The 26,168-nt window shown below is 46.1% G+C and overlaps 1 protein-coding gene across 1 annotated transcript in view; it reads left to right on the top strand.

Annotated features, from left to right (window-relative positions):
* The window catches only part of ZMYND12 (zinc finger MYND-type containing 12), a 64,979-nt gene extending 59,562 nt beyond the window's left edge, over positions 1-5,417 (top strand). The window contains exons 7-8 of the mRNA XM_074975354.1: positions 2,438-2,583; positions 5,173-5,417. Of these exons, the coding sequence (XP_074831455.1) occupies positions 2,438-2,583; positions 5,173-5,292 (266 nt within the window). The 3' untranslated portion in view covers positions 5,293-5,417. The remainder of the gene's footprint in view (positions 1-2,437; positions 2,584-5,172) is intronic.
* Positions 5,418-26,168: the final 20,751 nt, after the last annotated feature.

Raw genomic sequence — 26,168 nt, 5'->3', positions numbered from 1 at the left:
CAGAGCTGAATACAGCCACCTGTATTCTTAGTGGTTGCCTTAGCCACACATTAACATCTAATTTATATGTGTTGGCTCAAATAGCTCCCTCAAAACTTTGACCCAATGTTATTACCCTTAAAACTGCCTGGGGGGCTACGATAGATTGAAAACAGCCTCCTAAACACAAGACTCACAATGATTCCAATAAGTATCAATAAACAACACAGACTTCCTATAAAAAGATTGGCCCACTTGCAGAAGAAAACCCCTGCACCTGCAGTTCCTGCTGACTTGCCACAACTAACTTGGTCAAAATCCTTTTCATAGAATCATAGAATATCAGGGTTGGAAGGGACCTCAGGAGGTCATCTAGTCCAACCCCCTGCCCAAAGCAGGACCAATCCCCAACTAAATCATCCCAGCCAGGGCTTTGTCAAGCCTGACCTTAAAAATATCTAAGGAAGGAGATTCCACCACCTCCCTAGGTAATGCATTCCAGTGTTTCACCACCCTCCTAGTGAAAAAGTTTTTCCTAATATCCAACCTAAACCTCCCCCACTGCAACTTGAGACCATTACTCCTTGTTCTGTCATCAGCTATCACTGAGAACAGTCTAGATCCATCCTCTTTGGAACCCCCTTTCAGTTAGTTGAAAGCAGCTATCAAATCCCCCCTCATTCTTCTCTTCCGCAGACTAAACAATCCCAGTTCCCTCAGCCTCTCCTCATAAGTCGTGTGTTCCAGTCCCCTAATCATTTTTCCCCTCCGCTGGACTCTTTCCAATTTTTCCACATCCTTCTTGTAGTGTGGGGCCCAAAACTGGACACAGTACTCCAGATGAGGCCTCATCAATGTCGAATAGAGGGGAACGATCATGTCCCTCAATCTGCTGGCAATGCCCCTCCTTATACATCCCAAAATGCCATTGGCCTTCTTGGCAACAGGGGCACACTGTTGACTCATATCCAGCTTCTCGTCCACTGTAACCCCTCGGTCCCTTTCTGCAGAACTGCTGCCGAGCCATTCGGTCCCTAGTCTGTAGCGGTGCATTGGATTCTTCCGTCCTAAGTGCGGGACTCTGCACTTGTCCTTGTTGAACCTCATCAGATTTCTTTTGGCCCAATCCTCTAATTTGTCTAGGGCCCTCTGTATCCTATCCCTACCCTCCAGCGTATCTACCTCTCCTCCCAGTTTAGTGTCATCTGCAAACTTGCTGAGGGTGCAATCCACACCATCCTCCAGATCATTTATGAAGATATTGAACAAAGCCCGCCCGAGGACCGACCCTTGGGGCACTCCACTTGATACCGGCTGCCAACTAGACATAGAGCCATTGATCACTACCCGTTGAGCCCGACAAGCTAGCCAGCTTTCTATCCACCTTATAGTGCATTCATGCAGCCCATACTTCTTTAACTTGCTGGCAAGAATACTGTGGGAGACCATGTCAAAAGCTTTGCTAAAGTCAAGGAACAACATGTCCACTGCTTTCCCCTCATCCACAGAGCCAGTTATGTCGTCATAGAAGGGAATTAGATTAGACAGGCATGACTTGCCCTTGGTGAATCCATGCTGACTGTTCCTGATCACTTTCCTCTCCTCTAAGTGCTTCAGAATTGATTCCTTGAGGACCTGCTCCATGATTTTTCCAGGGACTGAGGTGAGGCTGACTGGCCTGTAGTTCCCGGGATCCTCCTTCTTCCCTTTTTTAAAGATGGGCACTACATTAGCCTTTTTCCAGTCGTCCGGGACTTCACCGGATCGCCATGAGTTTTCAAAGATAATGGCCAATGGCTCTGCAATCACATCCGCCAGGTCCTTTAGCACTCTCGGAGTGTCCGTTCATGTATTCATGTCCAGTGGTGCCGGCCCAGTGCCAATATTGGTACAACAGCACATCAGGGTGACAGTTATGTTCTTATAGAGTGGCAGCAACTTTGGGATAGAGAGACAGACATGCACAAATTTCAGAAGCTGTAATTTTCACCCACCCTTTGCAACCTGGTATGTAGATCTTGAACTAGGCTTAACAAGCTGCTGACTGGAATGGCCAGAATGACTGCCACAGTGCAGAAATTTAACATAGCCCAGTCTTCACAGCATGACTGCAGGGCAGCGATGCAGATGGTCAAACATGTGGAGGAGTGCACAATTAGAAGATTAGAGGGTAGATTGCAGCATCTTGCTATCCTTGATGATGCAGCAGTTAAATGGCTGAATAATCTAGATATTGACTTGTGACGCACGTCAGAGAAGAGGCTGAAACAGCAAACTTGCCATTTGCAGGTGAAAAGATAGAGATTTTAATATGCTTACTTTTAGAATTTGTATGGAAATCAGATATCAGTGTGATGTGAGGTATAAATGCCTAAATAGAACAGATAGTTAGCTTGTTTTAGTAATATATTATCTTGTATGCTATCCATCCATCTTAAATGTTTCATTCTCAATGTAGATGAAGCTCAGCAAGCCGAAGCAAGTCAAGTACTGAATGCAATATCAGATATCAGAGAACAGGCACCAAAGCAACAACCTGCTAAAACTGCCAATGTTGTACATGCTCTTGCAATGCTTCATTACTTGATCTTGGATTTACCAAAGGCAAGTTTGACCTAGTGATTGTTTTCGTTTTTAATTAAACCACTCTATTTTTGATTCACACTATAACATTAAATGCAGGAGCGCTTGCCTCAGAGAATGCATAATTCATGGGAAACAGTATTCTACTGCTTTCTAGCAAATAGAGCCACATTCCAGTATTTATTTATTTATTTTAAATACCTAGGAAATTAAATTTAAAAATACTATGTTAATGTTAAAGTTACAAAGCAAAGTACTCAAAATCAGGTAATAGCAAGTTAAAGTTCCTTATACAGCTTAGACTCTGTGCCTTTGTGCATATGCATTTCAATACAGTCTTAATTGCATGATTACATACCACTTTTTGTCATTCAGCACGCAGGTTGGATGTTGTGCAGTGAATGAGACAAGGGTTCTATATATGAATGCCTGATTTTGGACCTTTTTGCAGTTATCATGATGTAAATATGGATTCATTCAGTCTGCTGAAGTCAATGGGTTTAATTTTGAATTTGCACTAGTGTATTTGAGAGCAAAGGGTTAATATTTTCAAATGTGTCAAGGTGCCTCTATTTTGGGGCATCCATATTTTAAAGGGGATTGATTTTTGGAAAGTGCTGAGCACTGCCCATTTGAAAATCAGACCCCTTTAATTTGTCTCAAGTTGGGCATCCAAAATCATCAATCACTTGTGAAAGTCGTGGCTTTTGTGCATGAGTGAGGCTGGGGTGTATACTGATAAGGTTGGTGTGTTTTGTGCATCAGGATGAGGTCATGTCGCAGTAACAGTATGTGATCCTGTTATTCAAGACTGTATCATAATGTTTACAAACAAGGGGGCAGAGTTAAGGTTGCACAAGTTGAAAATTATTAGAGATGGGTACGACTTCCTTATGAACAGAGATGGAAACAACTGGGAATGTTTAGTTTGGAGAGGAAGCCAGATGGTAGAGTTATGCAAAATAACAAATAGAGACTGTAAATACATGAACAAAGACTTTTTAAGATGTTTGAATTAGCACTGCATGACATTTTGATTTAAAAACTTGCATAATACAATATAAATGAAGCAAATGTTAAATGGATTGAGAACTGACTAACTGATAGATCCAGAAAAGTAGTTGTATTTGAAAAACCATAAAATGTGATTATGACACAGAGATTGATGGAATGGTAAACGATGAGGACATGGTGTGGGGGTAGGCTTTTATATTTGTATTAAAAAGTCATAAAGTCATAGAACAATCTTGGTGAGCTGGGCCCATTAAAACAAAATGTGTTTTAATACAGCCAAGTGTGAGGTCATACAACTGGTTACAAAGAATGTAGGATATATGTACAGAATAGGGGACTGTATCTTAGAAAGTAGTGACTCTGAAAAGGACTTAGGGGTCATAGTGGACAAACAAATGAACATGAGCTCCCAGTGCAATGCTGTGGGAAAAAGGGTCAATGCAATCTTTGGATGTAGCAGTAGGGTTTGCCTTGCATACAGCATTAACGAGCTGGGTACGGTTCTGATATGTCAAATCCTTAAAAAAAGTGGAGCGAGTGCAGAAAAGAGCCACAGAAATTATTTGAGAGCTGGGGAAAATGCCTTTAAAGAGCTCAGTCAGTATAGATTGACAAGTGACTTGATTACTGTATAAGTACCTTCACGGGGAGAAAATACCAGGTACCGGTGGGCTCTTCGGTCTAGCAGAGAAAGGCAGAACAAGAAGCAATAGCCAGCAATTAGAGTCACACACATTCAAATTAGATATAAGGCACAATTTTTTAACAGTGAGGGAGATTAACCATTGGAACAAACTGTCAGAGGAAATGCTGGATTCTCCATCTTGCTTGATGTCTTCAGATCAAGACGGGATGCCTTTCTGGAAGCTACGTTAGCCAAACACAAGTTATTGGGCTCAGTGCAGGGGTGAAATTCTCTGGGCTGTGTTATGTAGAAGGTCAGACTAGATGATTTGTTGGTTTTCTGGCCTTAAAATTTATAATTCTATGAAACAAAGGCACACTCAATGAAATTGAAAGGCCACATGTTTAAAGCTTAAAAAAAGGGGGGGGGAAATTACACAATCCAAAATTAGCCTGTGGAACTCATTGCCCTATGATAGCCTATGATAGAGGCCAAGAGTTCTGCAGAAATCAAATATTGGATATTGATAAAGATAATGAGACTATCTACAGTTACATTGGATGGGATTAATAATGTTAATACATAATAATATAAAAACTACATTGTCTGCTGATGAAAAGCAGCTCAGCTTCATTGAAGTTGATGTAGATTTCCCAGTTTACCTCAGCAGAGAGTTTGGCCCTCTGATTTTAGAAGGGATAAAAACCCTCCTGTTTCATAGCATAAGCCATCCATTAACTGATGGCATATTATTCAGTAGTTGCCCACTAGGAGATTTCTTACAACTTTCTCCAAAGCAGCTTGTGCTGGCTGCTCTCTGAAACAGGATAATGGACTAGAAGAGCCTTGGCTCTGATCCAGTATGGCAATTCCTTTGATCCTGTCTGTATATTTTTCCTACCCTAGTGAGAAAAGACTGTGTAACTATTTCATGGCAATTATTTTGTATCTTTTTTTAAATGTCGTTTCAGGCTCATGATCTTGGGATGAAAGCTTTTCTAATAACCAAACAATTGCCAAACCAAGATGCATCAGAAGCTATTCATCATCTATTAAAATTGATTAAATCCAAGCCTTTCTTCGCAAAATAGGGTGCAGTTTCTTCACCTCTTTATCTTTTCAACTAGGTTGCATTACGAGTGTTGTACTTTTGCCTGCTATCACCTGTCTAGAAACATTATCTGTATATTTGTTTGCTTTTATTAAAATTATACTTTAAGCCAGTTTTAGTTTATCATAGCTGATTCGATTTTATATGGATGGTGGTAATATATAACAATGTAGCAGGGTAGGAAATGAGAATATGATCAAAACAAGATTAACAACTTTAAAACAAATGCGTAGCCAATACGATGAACAAGCAAAATATGCAACAATTTCTCCATGCTGTCCCTTTGAAAAGTTCTCTTAGTACAGTATATTTCAGTGGTGGAGATGAATGTTGTGTCCTTGTTCTTTTCTTCAAATGTCTCAGTTTATAGCTTTCAAATATGGTCAAGCAGACAGCTTTGAGGAGGAAATGTTTTAGATCTCCTGGGCAGAAAATCCTATTCATCTGCTACCCTCCAATTTTGAACATCCAACTATGAGGCCCTTATGGCCAAATACGATTATAAAAGTTATTCTAAGTTGGAGGAACTTTGCTAGGATCTGCCAGAGGAAAAAAGGGAACAATTCCTGCCCCTCATTTTGGAAGGTCACTTAATAGCCCTCAAGGCCCTGCAAGCCTCCCTGGACTGCGCTAACACAACTGCCCGGTCCATTGCTACTGTGGTAGTAACGCGACGTTCCTCATGGTTGCACCTTTTTGGATTCCCTAAGGAGGTGCAAAATATGGTTGAGGATCTCCCGTTCGAGGGACAAAAACTCTTTTCTGAGCGCATGAACAGCTCCTTACACTCATTGAAAGACTCCCAAGCCACTCTAAAATCCCTCGGTGTGTACACACCACAGCCAAAACGGAGACCGGGGAAATATCAGCTCCCTCCATGATCTTGCCCTCAGCCATACTACCCACAGTGGCTGTTTGACAACCAACAGCATCATCACTGGCTTCCCAACAGGTGCAGACAATCGCCTGCATGAGGGACACCGTCCCAAACACCCTCTCATAAGCAACAAATTTAAAGGTGGGTCGAGCTCCAGAGACTCTCCTGCCTGCTCCAGTTGCCCCTATCATCTGTAACACCATCTACACACCAACAGTTTGGCAATTGCCTAGCTCCATTTTTAGCATCTTCGATGCTCATTACCTCGGACAGATGTGTCTTAGAAATACTAAAGGAAGGTTACTCCATCCCCTTCCTGGCTATACCATCCCACCAACCCCCCTCCCTGTCCCTCTTCAGGGACCCTCTCATGAGCCCATACTGGAGGGGGAGGTGAGACATCTTCTTCAACTGGGAGCCATAGAACCAGTTCCTCCACAACACAGAGGATGCAGTTACTACTCTCATTACTTCTGGCACAAAAGAAGTATGGCAGTTGGTACCCCATCCTAGACCTTTGCAATCTCAACAAGTTTGTCAAACTACAACGTTTCAAGATGGTCACCCTATCCACCATCATCCTTGGAACAGGGGGATTGGTTCTGGGCCTTTGACCTACAGCACTTTCATATTGCAGTATGTGACAGGTTGAATCCCCCCACCATCCGAGATGCCACCTGATGCACTGGGGTCCCATTGCGTCTACCCGTTCCACCAGCCTGGGCTTCCTCACCTTGTCCTTGCTGTGCCAGGCCCTCAAGCCTTCTCTAGCACACACACAAGTAAGGCCATACCCAGCTGCAGACACAGACTGAAATCTATGTGGGAAATCTGTGTGGGAAGATTCAGTTGGGGATTTACTCAGCACTCATGTGTGCACCTCCCTTGGGGTGTAAATCCAAAATAATATTGTCTTGTGCTGTATAGAGAGATCTGCCCTCTCCCTCAATGTGGAGAGAGAAATGCACAGCTTTTTGTGCCCCCCCCAGATATGAATGGCATAAACTGGGTTTTAAAATAAACAAGAAATAAGTTTATTAACTACAAAAGGTAAATTTTAAGTGATTATAAGGCAGGGGTGGGCAGGCTATGGCCCGCCGGCCACATCCAGCCTGCCAACTGATTTAATTCGGCCCTCGAGCTCCTGCTAGGGAGTGGGGTCGGGGGCTGCTCTGCATGCGTGTGCCGCAGCTCTGCGTGGCTCCCGGAAGCAGCGGCGTGTCCCCCCTCCAGCTCCTATGCAATAGGGCAGCCAGGGGGCTCTGCGCGCTGCCCCCGCCCCAAGTGCCCCTCCTGCAGTTCCCATCAGCCAGGAACTGCAGCCAATGGGAGCTGCAGGGTGGCACCTGCAGACAGGGCAGCGTGCAGAGCTGCTTGGCCATGCTTCTGTGTAAGAGCTGGAGAGGAGACATGCCACTACTTCTGGGAGCTGCTTGAGGTAAGCACTGCCTGGAGCCTGCACCCCTGAGCCCCCCTGCCCCAGCCCGGAGGCCCCTTCCACACCCTGAACTCCTCATTTCTGGCCCCACTCCAGAACCCGCACCCCCAGCCAGAGCCCTTACCCCCTCCTGCACCCCAATCCCAATTTAGTGAGCATTCATGGCCTGCCATACAATTTCCATAACCAGATGTGGGCCTTGGGCCAAAAAGTTTGCCCACCGTTGTTATAAGGGAAAGCAAACAGCACAAAGCAGATTACTGAGCAAATAAAACAAAACATGCAAACTAAGCTTAAGAAACAGGTTACAAAATGTAATTTCTCACCCTAAATGTTGTTGTAGGCAGGTTACAGGGTTTTTGTACCTTAGAGTTCCAGTTATTTCTCTTTACAGACTGGACTTCTATCTCAGTCTGGACTCAGCCCCTGCCTTTCCCTTCAGGTGTTTTTAGCCATCTTCCTTCTTGGATGTGAAGGCAATGGAGAAGAGTCTTGATTGATTTACTCCCCAGCCTTAAATAGAATTTACATAAGGCTGGAGACTTTTGTTTTCAGTGGAAAAATACCAGCAGTGTCCAAGGTGGTACTCAGTACCAGGTGACATCATAAATGACCCTGCAGTGTCAAAGCAACATCCCAGGAAGCTCCTCAGGAAGGTGGGAGATTAGTATCTCCAAAGTTCTATTGTCCTTCTTAAATGGCTCATTCAGGCTGATTGCCTGCTGTCTGGTAGGCATTTCCCCAAGTACACACACAGTTGTAATGGTTACATAGTCAATATTCCTAACTTCAGATGCAGAAATGATACATACATAAAAACTAGATAAACACATTCAGTAGATCATAGCCTTTTCAATGATACCTCACATGACCCATCTTGCATAAAATGTATCTTGGGGATTAGGTCCTGCTTTGAGCGGGGGGTTAGACTAGACGACCTCCTGAGGTTAGAATCATAGAATATCAAGGTTGGAAGGGATATCAGAAGGTCATCTAGTCCAACCCCCTGCTCAAAGCAGGACCAATCCCCAATTTTTGGCGCAGATCCCTAAATGGCTCCCTCAAGGATTGAACTCACAACCCTGGGGTTTAGCAGGCTAATGCTCAAACCACTGAGCTATACCTCCCCCCAATTCCCTGATATTCTATGATTATGTCCCTTCCAACCCTGATATTCTATGATTCTGTCTTAGTTATGCCATATTTGTATAATAATAATATTTCTATGAAGAATATGGGGTGTAACGTTACACAGTACACCCTGCTCAGAAATGTTTCCTACAATTCATCATCAGCCATGGTCACTACCAGTACAGGGTACTACCCTTCAGACTATCCACAGCTCTGCAAGTTTTTTCCAAAGTACTCACAGTGGTCACAGCCTTCCTCTGCAAACAAAGCATCACCATTTTCCCATAGCTAGACGACTGTCTTCTCAAAGTACCACTGTCTGAGACCGAAGTGCTCCAAGCAGTCCACACTACAATGACCCTCTTTACAAAACTAGGCCTCCGTATCAATTTTGCAAAGTCCACACTAACCTCAGTGCAAACGCTGCAATTCATTGGCCATCTACTCGATGCCAAGCAGGCAAGAGTGTTTTTACCACCTCACAGGTTCACAGCGATAACACAACTACTCTCAACCAACTGAGCATGTCCCCAAATCCCAGCACATACATGCCTCCAACTTCTGCAGCTATATTTGAGGTCAAACACGTGAGGCTGCACATGCCATGTCTTCAGGGCTGGCTCCGTACACTACATCTTCCTCACCAGCACAGCATGCAAAAACTCCTGTCCATGCCAACCCAGGCCAAGGACTCACTACTGTGGTGGATGTACCCTGACAATGTTTGTGCCAGAGTCCCCTTTCTTCAACTTCCTGCTACCGTGATACTTACCACTGATGCCTCTTCCTCGGCTGGGGAACGTAACTATTCAAACACACTATACAGGGAAGATGGATGCCCACTGAGTCACCTTACACATCAACCTCCTGGAACTGAGGGTGGTCCACAATGCCTGCCAACATTTTCTACCACTCCTCAGAAACCAAACTGTTCGAGTAATGATGGACAACCTTGCTTGCATGTATTACATCAACAGACAAGGAGGTGCCAGGTCTCATTCCTATGCTCAGAAGCAATCAAGCTATGGAATTGGTGTATGTACAACGACATTTCCATATCTGCTGTGTATCTCCCTGGACATCAAACCACGACAGTGGATATGCTGAGCAGAACCTTCTCGCACAAGCACGAATGGCAGCTGGACATGAGAGCACTCTGACGCATCTTCCGCCAATGGGGTCACCCCACTAGACCTTTTTGCCACTCACGAGGCCACCCACTGTCCTCAGTTTTGTTCCAGAGCAGGCCTGGGATGCAGTTCACTAGGGGATACATTCCTTATGAACTGGAACGTGCCACTTCTCTAACCCTTCCCTCCCTTTCCCCTCCTGTTCCGAGTCTTATACAAGATACAGAAAGATTGAGCTCTGGTTATACTAATAGCACTGACATGCCCATGACAAGTCTGGTACATGTACCTGCTTCAGATGATACTCTCTCCAGCTATAAACCTTCCCCCAGCATCGTGGCTCCTCTCTCAGGACATGGGATACATTCACCATCCCAATCGGCAGATGGTCCACCTGAAATCATAGAATCATAGAAGATCAGGGTTGGAAGGGACCTCAGGAGATCATCTAGTCCAACCCCCTGCTCAAAGCAGGACCAACACCAACTAAATCATCCCAGTCATGGCTTTGTCAAACTAGGCCTTAAAAATCTCTAAGGATGGAGATTCCACCACATCCATAGGGAACCCATTCCAGTGCTTTGCCACCCTCCTAGTGAAAAAGTTTTTCCTAATATCCAACCGAGATCTCCCTCACTGCAACTTGAGACCATTGCTCTTTGCTCTGTCATCTGCCATCCCTGAGAACAGTCTAGATCCATCCTCTTTGGAACCCCCTTTCAGGTAGTTGAAAGCAGCTATCAAATCCCCACTCATTCTTCTTTTCTGCAGACTAAACAATCCCGGTTCCCTCAGCCTCTCCTTGTAAGTCATGTGTTCCAGTTCACTAATCATTTTTGTTGCCCTCCACTGGACTCTTTCCAATTTTTCCACATCCTTCTTGTAGTGTGGGGCCCAAAACTGGACACAGTACTCCAGATGAGGCCTCACCAATGTCGAATAGAGGGGAATGATCACTTCCCTCGATCTACTGGCAATGCCCCTACTTATACAGCCCAAAATGCCATTGGCCTTCTTGACTACAAGGGCACACTGTTGACTCATATCCAGCTTCTCGTCCACTGTAACCCCTCGGTCCTTTTCTGCCGAACTGCTGCCGAACCATTCGGTCCCTAGTCTGTAGCGGTGCATGGGATTCTTCTGTCCTAAGTGCAGGACTCTGCACTTGTCCTTGTTGAACCTCATCAGATTTCTTTTGGCCCAATCCTCTAATTTGTCTAGGGCCCTCTGTATCCTATCCCTACCCTCCAGCGTATCTACCTTTTCTCCCAGTTTAGTATCATCTGCAAACTTGCTGAGGGTGCAATCCACACCATCCTCCAGATCATTTATGAAGATATTGAACAAAACCCGCCCGAGGACCGACCCTTGGGGCACTCCACTTGATACCGGCTGCCAACTAGACACGGAGCCATTGATCACTACCTGTTGAGCCCCACGATCTAGCCAGCTTTCTATCCACCTTATAGTCCATTCATCCAGCCCATACTTCTTTAACCTGCTGGCAAGAATACTGTGGGAGACCGTGTCAAAAGCTTTGCTAAAGACCAGGAATAACACATCCACTGCTTTCCCCTCATCCACAGAACCAGTTATCTTGTCATAGAAGGCAATTAGATTAGTCAGGCATGACTTGCCCTTGGTGAATCCATGCTGACTGTTCCTGATCACTTTCCTCTCCTCTAAGTGCTTCAGAAGTGATTCCTTGAGGATCTGCTCCATGATTTTTCCATGAACTGAGGTGAGGCTGACTGGCCTGTAGTTCCCCAGATCCTCCTTCTTCCCTTTTTTAAAGATGGGCACTACATTAGCCTTTTTCCAGTGGTCTGGGACCTCCCCTGATCGCCATGAGTTTTCAGAGATAATGGCCAATGGCTCTGCAATCACATCCGCCAACTCCTTTAGCACTCTCGGATGCAGCGCATCCGGCCCCATGGACTTGTGCTCGTCCAGCTTTTCTAAATAGTCCTGAACCACTTCTTCTTCCACAGAGGGCTGGTCACCTCCTCCCCATGCTGTGCTGCCCAGTGCAGTAGTCTGGGAGCTGGCCTTGTTTGTGAAGACAGAGGCAAAAAAAGCATTGAGTACATTAGCTTTTTCCACATCCTCTGTCACGAGGTTGCCTCCCTCATTCAGTAAGGGTCCCACACTTTCCTTGACTTTCTTCTTGTTGCTAACATACCTGAAGAAACCCTTCTTGTTACTCTTAACATCTCTTGCTAGCTGCAACTCCAGGTGTGATTTGGCCTTCCTCATTTCACTCCTCCATGCCTGAGCAATATTTTTATACTCCTCCCTGGTCATTTGTCCAATCTTCCACTTCTTGTAAGCTTCTTTTTTGTGTTTAAGATCAGCAAGGATTTCACTGTTAAGCCAAGCTGGTTGCCTGCCATATTTACTGTTCTTTCTACACATCGGGATGGTTTGTTCCTGTAATCTCAATCAGGATTCTTTAAAATATAGCCAGCTCTCCTGGACTCCTTTCCCCCTCATGTTGTTCTTCCAGGAGATCCTGCCCATCCGTGCCCACAGTCTGCTTTTCTGAAGTCCAGGGTCCGTATTCTGCTGCTCTCCTTTCTTCCTTGTGTCAGGATCCTGAACTCGACCATCTCATGGTCACTGCCTCCCAGGTTCCCATCCACTTTTGCTTCCCCTACTAATTCTTCCCGGTTTGTGAGCAGCAGGTCAAGAAGAGATCTGCCCCTAGTTGGTTCCTCCAGCACTTGAACCAGGAAATTGTCCCCTCCACTTTCCAAAAACTTCTTGGATTGTCTGTGCACCGCTGTATTGCTCTCTCAGCAGATATCAGGGTGATTGAAGTCTCCCATGAGAACCAGGGCCTGCAATCTAGTAACTTCCGTTAGTTGCCAGAAGAAAGCCTCGTCCACCTCATCCCCCTGGTCCGGTGGTCTATAGCAGACTCCCACCACGACATCACCCTTGTTGCTCACACTTCTAAACTTAATCCAGAGACTCTCAGGTTTTTCTGCAGTTTCATACCGGAGCTCTGAGCAGTCATACAATGCAACTCCTCCACCTTTTCTGCCCTGCCTGTCCTTCCTGACCAGTTTATATCCGTCCATGACAGTACTCCAGTCATGTGAGTTATCCCACCAAGTCTCTGTAATTCCAATCACATCATAATTCTTTGACTGTGCCAGGACTTCCAGTTCTCCCTCCTTGTTTCCCAGGCTTCTTGCATTTGTGTATAGGTACTTAAGATAACTCACTGATTGTCCCACTTTTTCTTGCGCTTTCCTGCTCGTGCTTTCTCCCGGTATCCCACTTCCCCACTTACCTCAGGGCTTTGGTCTCCTTCCCCCGTTGAACCTAGTTTAAAGCTGTCCTCACTAGGTTAGCCAGCCTGCTTGTGAAGATGCTCTTCCCTCTCTTCGTTAGGTGGAGCCCGTCTCTGCCTAGTACTCCTCCTTCTTGGAACACCATCCCATGGTCAAAGAATCCAAAGCCTTCTCTCTGACACCACCTGCGTAGCCATTCGTTGACTTCCACGATTCCACGGTCTCTACCCGGGCCTTTTCCTTCCACAGGGAGGATGGACAAGAACACCACTTGCACCTCAAACTCCTTTATCCTTCTTCCCAGAGCCACGTAGTCTGCAGTGATCCACTCAAGGTCATTCTTGGCAGTATCATTGGTGCCCACGTGGAGAAGCAGGGAGGGGTAGCGATCCAAGGGCTTGATTCCCCCAATGCAAACTCATGCACACTCTCCTTCCAAACCCATAAAAATTGTACACAGATCCACACAACCTGCTGTCATGACTCTCCCTTCTGCTCACAAAGTCACACACACAAACCCTCCTGCCACCTCTTTCCACGACATGAGATCTCTTTCATACGTGCACAGTAGGACAGAGCCTCAGCTGGTGGAACTGGTCGTTGCTCCATTGAGTTTACACTGGTTCAGTCTGCCCCAGCGGGATGCCTGATATTTATTTACAAACAAAACAAACCCAAGAATTTAAATAATTCAGAGCCATTGAGTTTTGTGCCCAACGAGTCTATTGAAAGGCACATGCTACACCTGTCACTCTCCTGTCTCCTCTTTCCTCTTAGTGTTAGTTACACTCATCACCTCCTCTTAAATTAGGTAGTGAGCTCTTCAGGGCAGGGATCATATCTTGGGTTTGTACAAGGCAGAGTCCAGGTGTACACATACAGACTCCCCTCACCCTAATCCAAATCCGTGATTCCATGTATCTTACACACAGATTTCTCTGTCCCCAGTCCGTACATATCAGACATGCTCTCCTCCCTAACGCAAGCAGCTTCCCCTCCTCTACTCTCAAAGACTTTAAGGCCACAAGGGACCATCATGATCATCTAGTCTGACCTGCACATTGCAGGTCACAGAACCTCACCCACCCACTCCTGTAATAGACCCCTAAGCTCTAGCTGAGTTACTGAAGTCCTCAGATCATGAATTAAAGACTTCAAGTTACAGAGAATCCACCATTTACACTAGTTTAAACCAGCAATTGACCTGTGCCTCACGCTACAGAGGAAGGGGGAAAAAACCCAGGGTCTTTGCCAGTCTGACCTGGGGAAAATTCCTTCCCGACCCCAAATATGGTGACAAGTTAAATCCTGAGCATGTGGGCAAGACCCACCAGCCAGACACATGAGAAAGAATTCTCTATAGAACTCAGAGCCCTCCCCTTCTAGTTTCCCATCACCGGCCATTGGAGACATTTGCTGCTAGCAATAACTGATGGACTACATGCCATTGTAGGCAGTCTCATCATACCATCCCCTTCATAAACTTATCACGCTCAGTCTTGAAGCCAGTTCGGTTTTTTGCTTCCACTGCTCCCCTTGGAAGGCTGTTCCAGAACTTCACTCCTCTGATGGTTAGAGATCTCTGTCTAATTTCAAGGCTAAACTTGTTGATGGCCACTTCATATCCATTTGTTTTGGTGTCCACATTGGTATTTAACTTAAATAACGTTCCCTCTCCCTGGTATTTATCCCTCTGATTTATTTATAGAGTGCAATCATATCTCCCCTCAGCCTTCGTTTGGTTAGGCTAAACAGGCCAAGCTCTTTGAGTCTCCTCTCATAAGGTAGGTTTTCCATTCTTCAGATCATCCTAGTAGCCCTTCTGTGTACCTGTTCCAGTTTGAATTCATCTTTCTTAAACATGGGAGACCAGGATTGCACACAATACTCCAGATGAGGTCTCACTAGAGCCTTGTATGATGGTACTAACACTTCCCTGTTTCTACTGGAAATAGCTCGCCTGATACATCCTAGGACTGCATTAGCTTTTTTCACGGTCACGTCACATTGGTGGCTCATAGTCATCCTGTGATCAACCAATACACCCAGGTCTTTTTCCTCCTCTGTCTCTTCCAAATGACATGTCCCCAGCTTATAGCAAAAACTCTTGTTAGTAGTCCCTAAATGCATGACTATGCACTATTAAATTTCATCCCATTTCTATTACTCCAGTTTTCAAAGTCATCCAGATTTTGTATAATATTCCAGCCCTTCTCTGTATTGGCAGTACCTCCCATCTTTGTGTCCTCTGTGAATATTTTTAGCATGTTCCCACTTTTTGTGCCAAGGTCATTAATACAACTGTTAAATAAGATAGATCCCATGACCAATCCCTGCAGAACTCCACCAGTAACCTCTCTCCAGCCTCACAGTTTATCTTTCAGTATGACCCATTGCAGTCTCCCCTTTAGCCCATTCCTTGTCCACCTTTCAATTCTCATATTAATCATCATCTTCTCCAATTTAACTAATAATTTCCACTATGGAACTGTATCAAATGCCTTATTGAAATCCAGGTAGGTGAGATCTATTGCATTTCCTTTGTCTAAAAAAATCAGTTATCTTCTCAAAGAAGGAAATTAGGTTGGTCTGGCACAATCTACCTATTGTAAAATCATGTTGTATTAATCTTTATGTCCTTAACTATTTCTCTTTCAAAATTTGTTCCAAGACCTTGCATACAATTGAAGTCAAACTGACAAGCCTGTAGTTTCCCCAATCACATTTTTCCCTTTCTTGAAAATAGGAACTATATTCGCAATTCTCCAGTCATGGGGTATGACCCAGATGCATTAAAAATCCTTACTGTTGGGCTTGCAATTTCATGTGCTACTTTCTTTAATGTTCTTGGATGGAGATTATCCAGGCCCCCGGATTTAGTCCCATTGGGCTGTTTGAGTTTGACTTCCACCTGGAATTTGGTAATTTCTACTTCCATATCCTCATTCCCATTGGCCACCCTGCCACTACCCCTAAGCTCTTCATTAGCTTTATTAAAAACTGAGACAAAGTATTTGTTTAGGCGTTGGGCCAGGCCTAGATTGTCTTTAATCTCCACCCCATCCTCAGTGCTTAGCAGTCCCACTTCTTCTTTCCTTGTTTTCTTTTTATTTATGTGGCTATATAGAACCTTTTACTCTTGGTTTTAATTTCCTTTGCAAGGTCCAAATCTGCTTGGCTTTCGGCAGTTCTTATTTTTCCGCTACACTGTCTGACCTCTGAGAGGTAGCTTTCCTTGCTGATCCATCCCATCTTCCATTCCTGGTAGGCTTTCTGCTTTCTCTTAATCACCTGTTTGAGATGCTTGCTCATCCAGCTTGGTCTGCAACCCTGCCCTATGCGTTTATTCCCCTTGCTTGGGATGCAGGCTTCAGATAGTTTCTGCAACTTTGACTTAATGTAATTCCCAGTCTCCTCCACATTCAGATCCTTGAATTCTTCAGTCCAGTCCACGTCCCTCACCAATTCCCTTCTTTTTTTCAAATTTGCCCTTTTGAAATCAAGGCCCCTAGTTGCAGACCTATTTTTGTTTGTCCTTCCATTTAGTTTAAACTGAATTAGCTCATGATCACTCGAACCAAGGTTGCCCCTACAACGAGTTCTTCTGTGAGATCCTCACTGCTCACCAATACCAAATCCAAAATGGCATCAACCTCTTGTTGGTTCAGTGAGTATTTGGTGAAGAAATTTGTCATCCAGGAAAATCTGGACCCTACTATTGTGTGTAGCACTTGTCCTCCAAACTATATCTGGGACGTTAAAGTCTCCCATAATCCCACAGTTCCCACAAGTTATTTAATTAAAAACATTAAAGAGGTCTCTATCCATAGCCAAATCAGATCCTCACGGTCTGTAGCAAACCCCAGTCACTATCATAGGGGAGCCTCTGTTAGCTTTCTTCCTCAGAGTTTAGCCTTGAAATTAAACAGAGATCTCTAACCATCAGAGGAGTCAAGTTCTGGAACAGCCTTCCAAGGGGAGCAGTGGGAGCAAAAAACCTAACTGGCTTCAAGACTGAGAGTGATAAGTTTATGGAGGGAATGGTATGATGAGACATGGCATGTAGTCCATCGGTGTGGTCCCCCAATGATTAGGGGGACTGGGGCACATGACTTATGAGGAGAGGCTGAGGGAACTGGGCTTATTTAGTCTGCAGAAGAGAAGAATGAGGGGGGATTTGATAGCAACCTTCAACTACCTGAAGAGGGGTTCCAAAGAGGATGGAGCTCGGCTGTTCTCAGTGGTGGCAGATGACAGAACAAGGAGCAATGGTCTCCAGTTGCAGTGGGGGAGGTCTAGGCTGGATATTAGGAAAAACTATTTCACTAGGAGGGTGGTGAAGCCAGGGCCGTCCCTACCCATACACAAAGTATGCAGCTGCATAGGGCACCAGGAAATTTGAGGCACCACATTTCCTGGTGCCCTGTGGAGCTGCGTGCTGCTCCAGCCCTTGCTCCGCCTCGTTCCCATAGTCCCAATACAGAGTGAAAAGATTGCTGATCAGGGACAGGGAGAAATCACTCACTCACTCACGCTTACACACACCCCATATACACACTTACACACCCCCCACACACAAAGTATCATTGCGCAAGAGACCAGATGCATGTTGGGGATTTTTCACATTTCTCTTACATATCTGATATGTGCCCCTGTGGGAGGCTGGGTATTGGAGTAGATGGAACATTGGTTTGTCCCAGTGAAAGAGGAGAAGGGCATAGCAGACTAACCAAACCATTGAGCAGGAAGTGGGGACAGCAGACTAGCTGAGCCATCGATTCTTTCCAAGAGGACAATTTCTATTATTAGAGCTGCTGTGTTCACAGGGATTTGTATGGAGTCTGTGTGCAGAATTTCAGCAGCCAGCAGGTGGCAGCAGGGTTTAACCCTGCCTGAGATGTTGTTTAGGAAGAGAGGTTTGTTAATCACGAGGTTGTTTTTCTTAGCCATGAAGCACTTCAAGGAAAGCGATTTGTTGATTAGACAGAGGACTTGCTAATCTGACCTTTTGCTGAGAGGATCATGTTAAAATAGGGTTAGGAATCTCCTTAGCTAAAGTCCTTAATTGGAACCTGCACTGATTTCCTTCTTTGTGGGGCAAGGCACAGATAGGTGCAACATGGCAGCATGGTGTATGGCCTGGGGCCTGGCTTGAAAAGACTGTCCAGGATGAGTAGGAATCTTTCCCAGGTGGGAACCAGCAACTTCTGCATAATATGATCTCTAATTAAAAACAAGTTTTTGCCCCTTGTGATCACAGGGAAAAACATCTAAATGTGAATTGAATGTATCCAATTCCCCTGGTTTGCCTGAGTCTGCAGACAGACACCTCAGCAGCTGCTCAGGTTCCTCTACTGCTGCTCAGAGCTGTGCCAAGCTACAGTAAAATGAAAACTGACTGAACACTTTGTCAGTTTCACTGCTGCTCTTCAGAACCCTGTAGACTGAAGAACTCAAAAACTGAGAGGCGGGGGGGTGGGGGGGGAAGGGGCAGTAAAATAGGGGAGACACCTACATACATTTTTGGCAGCCAAACAGTGACAGGAGGGTTAGAATACCAGATACCCACCACCCATCCGAAACTGTTGCAACGTTCACCAGACATGGATGGAAATGAACCATCCTGGACTTTGTTCCTGTCTGATTATTTCTGTTCCCAGCTCAGTCACTGGCTATGGAGTAACCTTGGGTAAGTCAGTGCCTGTGATGCCCATGAGGCAGCATGGCCTGTGCCTCCTGGGAACAGCTTCCTGAACCCGCCGGTCTCTTTAGCACCAGCGCGGGCTTCCAGGCCTCCACAGGCCTCGCTCTGTCTGCACAAGTAACGACTGGCACCCACCATCCCCTGAGTCCTCCCTACAGGGTCCAGCCCCTTATCTACTGAACACTCCCAGAATTACCAGGCCTGGCTTTTCCCAAGGGACCATCTTTTGAGATTCAGCTCAGGCCCAGCACTTTGTCCTTTTGCTTCCTCAGTGAAGGGCACCAGGGCATCTTCTCTGCTCCCCCCTCAAATATAGTCGAGCAAACGTTTGAAGTGGACCTCCAGATAAGGATCTTCTTCTCACCACTGTTTTACTCTCTCTGTTAGTTCCTCTCTCCAAAGTTCTTATTAGCCTTCATTTGCATTCCGTTCACACTGGTGATGAGAAGCCTATTGTGAATTAGACAATACTCAATTTACATGTCAACAGATAGATGAAGAAACATCTCCTGTCTGACAAAAAAACCTAGTTTTCACCTCTACTGGTGCCCAGTCCCTACAGACTTTAAGAACATATGTTCAGTATATAGACAAAACTCCTGACACAGGATCTGTACATACCTCTCACAATGAGTTGATGACCAGAGTGACACAGGCCTTATTCAAGACCTCACATGATACTCTTTGGTGAACTAGACGCAACACACCCAAACTCATCCGATGTCTGTGTCTCCGCTGCACTCTCTTGCAAGCTGGCATTAAGAGGTTCTTGGGTCTCACGTCCCTTCACTGTGCTTCAGTGTCCCCATCTGTAAAATGCTAATGCTGCTGACTCCCTTTGTAATGCACTTTGAGAGCTGCTGGTGAAAAGGGCTGTGTAAGAGCTGGGTGTTTTTATTATTATGAAATTAGTTCTGCTTCTGTTCAGTGGGAGCAACTAGACAACCCACAAGAGATTCCCCCTACATCCCATTATGTTCACAAGCCCTTTGAACTAGACACCTTGCCTTGTCAAGGAGAGAAAGGAAACCTGGAAGTATGGGAACTGCGTCTCTGAGCCCTGAGGCAAGGCTGGGTGAATGAGGCACAGCCGGTACCACTGAGCCCTAAGCACCCAAGCAAAAACATAAATCACACAAAAAAACTGAAAGTGACATCCTCAGAGTGGCAGGGTTCAGCCATTCCTGCTGTCTTCATTCTGGGTCTAACATTGCAGCACCCTGGATCCTTGTTTGCTCCTGACTCACAGACCCCAATTCTGTTGTAACTTCCAGTGGCCACATTCCTCTGAGACACTCCAGAGCACAGGGCTGTAACAGGGGAGAAGAAAGTGATGTGACTGGGCTGGGAAAGCAGATTCAGGATGTTCTGATAAGCTGCAGAGAAGTGGCTGGGCTCGTCCATCTCAGTTCTCCTGGATCGTTGAGGCTTGCCAGCTTTACAAGAGACAGGAGGGAATTTCCTTGAACTTGCTTAGATCACATGTAGAATCCCATACACAGATCGCAAACTCCCAGGCAACTGGGATGTGAGGGTCTCTAGTGGGAAAGCAGGACAGTGCCCAAGGCAGCCGCACATTGTGAAGCTCAGGTGAGATGAGTCCAAGCACCAAGAGCAAACATTATTTAGATTCCCTTTCCTTTCTCCATTCTCACAGTCATAGACTCATAGCAATGGGGGACCGAGCAGGACCTCAAGAGGTCATCTAGTCCAGTCCCCTGCACTGAGGCAGGACTAAGTATTATCTAGACCATCCCAGACAGGTGTTTGTCCAACCTGCTCTTAAAAATCTCCATTCTACAACCTCCCTAGGTATTTGTTCCATTGCTCAACTACCTGTATAGTTTAACCTAAATATCCCTTTCTGCAAGTTAAGCCCACAGCTTTTTGTCCTGACCTCTGTGGATAAGGAAAACGATTTATCCCCCTCCTCTTTAGACCAACCTGTTACATGGTGACTGGTATTACGTGCCCCTCAATCTTCTAAACAAATCCAATTTTTTCAGTATTTTCTTGTAGGTCATGTCTTCTAGACCTCTACTCGTTTTTGTTGCGCTCCTCTGGACTTTCTCCAATTTGTCCATGTCTTTCCTGAAGTGTGGTGCCCAGAACTGGACCCAATACTCCAGTTCAGGCCTTTTCAGTCCTGAGTAGCATAGAAGAATTACTTCTCATGTCTTGTTTACAACCCTTCTGCTAATACAACCCAGAATGCTGTTTGCTTTTTTTGTAAGAGTGTTACATTGTCAACTCTCATTTAGTTTATGATCCACTATAACCCCCGGAGCCTTTTCTGCAGTACGCCATCTTAGGCAGTCATTGCCCATTTTGTATTTGTGCAATTGATTGTTCCTCCCTAAGTGTAGTATATTGTATTTCTCCTTATTGAATTTCATCCTATTTATTTCTGACCATTTTGTCAAGATCATTTTGAATTCTAATCCTGTCGTCCAAAGCTAGGAAACTTGCAACCCCTCCCAGCTTGCTGGTGTTTGCAAAATTTATGAGTGTACTCTCTGTGCCATTAGCCTATTCTATATGCCCTTCCAGCTTGACTATGAAACATTGATAACTACTCTCTGAGTACGATTTTCCAGACGTTTGTGCACCAGCTTCTAGTGGGTTCATCTGGGCTATATTTCCCTAGTTTCTTTATGAGAAGGCCACGTAAGACAGTATCAAAAGCCTTACTAAAGTCAAGATAAAGCACGTCTACTGCTTCCCTCCATCCACAAGGCTTGATACCCTGTCAAAGAAGGATACTGGGTTGGTTTGATGTGATTTATTTCTGACAAATACCTGCTTAGCACCTTATTATCTTCTAGGTACTTACAAATTGATTGATTGATTTTTGTTCCATTATCTTTCTGGGTACCAAAGTTAAGACAACTGTCTATAATTCTCTGGGCTGTTCTTTTTATAGCTAGGTACTATATTTGCCCTTTTCCAGTCCTCCTGTCCGCCATGAGTTCTGAAAGATAATCGCTAGTGGCTCAGAGATCTCTTCAGCCAGTTACTTAAGTATTCTAGGATGTATTTCATGAGGCCCTGCCAGCGTGAAGACATCTAACTTGTCTAAGTAACTTTTTATTTGTTCTTTCCCTATTTTAGCCTCAGATCCTACCCCATTTACACTAACATTCACTATATTAGTCATTTGATCACAACTCTCCTTTTTGGTGAAAACTGAAACAAACAGGGCATTCAACACTGCAGTCATGGCTGGGTTTTCTGTTATTGTCTCCTTGTTGAGTAATGGGCCTGCCCTGTCCTGGGCATTCCTCTCGCTTCTAATGTATTTGTAGAATGTTTTCTTGTTACCCTTTATGTCCCTAGCTAGTTTAATCTTATTTTTGTGCCTTGGCCTTTCTACTTTTGTCCCTACATGTGTGTTGTTGTTTTTTAACATTCTTATATATAATTTGACTTAGGTGCCACTTTTTGTATGGCTCTTTTTTTTAGATTCAAGTGACTTAAGATCTCCTGGTTAAACGGGGTGTGTGTGTGTGTGTGTGTGTCTCTTACCAGGCTTCCTTTCTTATGCATTGGGATAGTTTGCTCTTGTGCCCTAAAATACTGCCAATAACAAACAAACAAAAAGAAACCTGCCAATGGCCAATAACGTTGCACCATTTCCAGAGAGGTAAAATGAAAACCAAATCACACTTGCTCTCCTTTATTTCCCCTCTTATCTGCCAGCCGGGCCTCTTCCACTGAGCTGAAAGAATGTGACATTGGCCTGCAAGGTCAAACTGTCCTGGGAAGCGGGGTGCTGAGTGCTGGGATAGGTCCAGGTCAGGGGCGTGTTCTCAGCATAGCTGAATGAGTGACAGGCTGAGTTCTTTCTTACAGACTGAAAGGCTGTGACTGAGGATGCGGTCCAGTGAGGGGCAGGCCCTTGGATTACAGAAATAGGCAAAGATCAGAGGTGTGTATGGTTGTGCGATGGAAACAGTGTGCGCTGAGTCACAAGGGCTGGCATGAAAGCTATAAATACAACTCCAGTGCTGCCAAACCCAAGCATTCAAAAAGTGGTGTGTCAGGCCCCCAAAAGCATAAGCTAGGCCTAGAAAGCATAAGGTTTTTTAAAATAATAAATGTGTGGGTCTTTTTATAACTTCTGAGTTCTGAGCTCCTAGGCTCCATTCAGGTCGTGTTTTCAGGCTTTTTTCCAGCACCACGAGGGCTAGGAACTTACCTTAAAAATAAAAACACCTAAACTGAGAGTCTCACCTAATCCCATGACTCCAGGAGCTGGGGCTTTAACATAAACTCACAAGAACCGGCAATGCGGCAACTTTTAGGAAAGCTCCTGAGAAGTGGCTTTTGCAGCATGGAGCGACGTGGTAACATCTCCTGCTTCCTGTTTGCTGCTAGCTGGCTCCGGTGTTTCTGTCAGATGGTGACTGGTCACCTCATTCTATCAACACATTCAGCATGAAGGAGCGCTCGATGGCAAGATGAGGGAGTGGGATGTACAACATTCTGGGGCCCTGCAGCCTTTTTAACATGCCAATGCCTGAATGGTGAGACTCAGGGAGGGATGAAACGGTGTGAGCTGCAGAGCTCTTGCAGAAGGTTCTGCAAGGCTGTGTTTGCCTTTTCCCTGAAAGCTGAGGGGATCCAGCATTAACAGGCTCACAGGTACTTAGCATTCAGGCCTGTAGGGAATCCAGAAATGTAATTGTCCGAGGCAGCAAATGCCTAGTGTAGGGCATGGTGCTGTGATTCTGTTCTCTGCAGCCTGCACCTTTAAATGTGAGCTGTGTGCCTGCTTGCCTGGCTGTCCGAGGGACAGGGCTGGGAGGGTTTGCGTATGGAGGATTTTTATAGTGCAAGAGATGCACTGTGCAGCTTTCTCAGGGAGAGTTTATATTTGTTCTTTATTGTTTTTCCTCACTTTCATCTGGCGTGGAAGATGTTTGCACACAGCACCTTCCACAAGGAGGCCCCAGCTTCAGAGGTGGATTTACCAGGAAACAAATTGTGCGGTGGCACGGGGCCCCCAGTGACAGGGAGACCCCCCGCAAAATGCAGGACAAAGCTCACCTCACAACCTGCCCCCGAGTCCCAGCCGGCGGCGCAGCCGGCTGCCTGCATGCCGTGGCCAGTGGCCCCACGCAGCTCCAGGAAGCGGCTGGCTGCTGGCACATCCCTACATGCCTCTGGGGGAGGGGGAGGTAGCTCCGTGCACTGCCCCTGTCCCAGGCAGTGCACGGAGACCCGCGGTCCCCCTGCCCCCAAGGGGTGCGCAGAGATGGGCCAGCAGCAGCGCACCAGGGCCAAGGTGGTTCCCTGCCCGCGCTGCCTCCCTCCCTCCGTGCCGCACCGCTCCCAGAAGCGGCCAGCATGCCCCTGCGCCCCCTGGCGGGCGTCTCCACACCTTGCTCCCGCCCTGAGCACCAACGCCGCAGCTCCCATTGGCTGGGAACCGTGGCCAATGGGTGCTGTGGGGGTGGTGCCCGCAGATTCCCTGCCCCCCCCCTGCCGCCAAGGAGCCGCTGCCAGCGGGGTGTGCTGGTCGCTATGGGAGCCTCACCGCCCAAGGTAAATGCTACCCCACCCCCCACACCCCAGCCCGCACCCAAACATCCACCCAGAGCCTGCACCCCTCACATACCCCAACCCCCTGCCCCAGCCCCGAGCCCATACCCTTCTCTCCCTTCCACACCCCAGCCCCCTGCCCCAGCCCCAAGCCCACACCCCTCATATACCCCAACCCCCTGCCCCAGCCCAGAGCCCGCACCCAAACATCCTCCCAGATCCTGCACCCCTCACAGACCCCAACCCCTGCCCCAGCCCAGAGCCCACCCCATCTCCCCCCCCCACACCCCAAACCCCTGCCCAAAGCCTGCACCCAAACTTGTTCCCAGAGCCCAACCCCCACACCCCTTCCTGCACCCTAACCAAGGTACCTCCCTTTATTTTCACTTACTTTGTATTACTTACAATATAGGAGGAAGAAGAAAGAATGAGAAACAGGCAGAGGGGAGATGAGAATGTTTTTTCTTGGCTGGATCCCCAGGGGGCCTCCCCCAAAAATGAAGCTGCACCCAAGGCCCCACTAACTCTAAATCTGCCATTGCCCAGTTTGTTAAAAATTAATGGACAGAATGGGGCTAGGGGCCCAGGAGATTAGAACAACAGTTGCACTAGGCCCTGTATTTAGCAGCAAAAAAGGAGCGATTGCTCTGTGCCCTCCTCAGCTAGCACCGAGCTGGGAGTGAGGAATGGGCACTCCTACCCTTTGCCAGAAAAGCTCAAGGATGAAATGGCAGATGTCTTCTCATGCCCCAGCAGGCAGAGCCAAGTTATCCCAGTCTGTGCACAGTCATGTCTACGAGTCCAGATGGCCACTCTGGAGAATCCCACAATGCACCTTGGGCTCGCTCTGCCCCCATGCTCCACATCTGCTTTTGCATAATACTTCAACCCCAGCCCAAAGTAGCTTTGGGGTCACAGAGGGGCTGTGGAAGAGGAGCCCTTGTGGTCCAGCTGGGCTAGCACTGGGCACCCAGTAGAGTCAATCAGCCCCTTTGGCAGAAATAATTCTCTTCCTAACAGCCTCCCATCACTCCCTCCCCAACCCTGCCAAGCACAGAGTTTAGGACTCTCCCTCAGGCTCCATAGGAGAGGTCTCACCCAGGGGCCAAAACTGACCCACTTTATGGACAGCCTCCTTTTGAATGGAGGTGCCTGAGCATGGTTCAAAATGAGATCTGTGGAGCCTGGCCAGTATAGCTGCTTCTGTGATCATTTTCATCCCAGAAGAAGTTAATTTTTTTGAAAAACAAAACAAATTTTTGAAGAAGATTCATGCTTCCTCATTTCCTTCATGCTAGAGGGGAATGAGGGAAGTGGGAGTACCCTAAAAACACAGTGTGAGTTTGAGTTTCATTTAAAAAAAATCTAAAAAATTTGTAAACCAGTCTTCCTCACCAGAACGCTCATTTTTGACAATGAGTCCATTTTGTCCCCCCCCCCCAAAAAAAGTTTTTAAAACTAGCTCTAGGAGACACAGCATATTTAAATCCTGGGATGGGGGACAGAGCTCACCTGAACACAAGGCCCTCCCCTTGGAGGAGGGGATGGCTACAGCACCCAGAACTATGGGGGCAAAAACAGGAGCTGGGCACAGTGGTCCAGACAAAACTTTTCTCCACACCCAAAAAAAAGTGCATATTTAGGTCAACCAGAGTATTTTGCAAATTTTTGGAGGGTTTTTTTGTGATCAAAACAGTCTAAATATTTCAATTGACTTTTCAATTCAAATTTCA

Source organism: Natator depressus, chromosome 18, assembly GCF_965152275.1.
Source record: "Natator depressus isolate rNatDep1 chromosome 18, rNatDep2.hap1, whole genome shotgun sequence".
Taxonomy (NCBI): domain Eukaryota; kingdom Metazoa; phylum Chordata; order Testudines; family Cheloniidae; genus Natator; species Natator depressus.
This window is presented reverse-complemented; position numbering and strand designations above follow the sequence as displayed.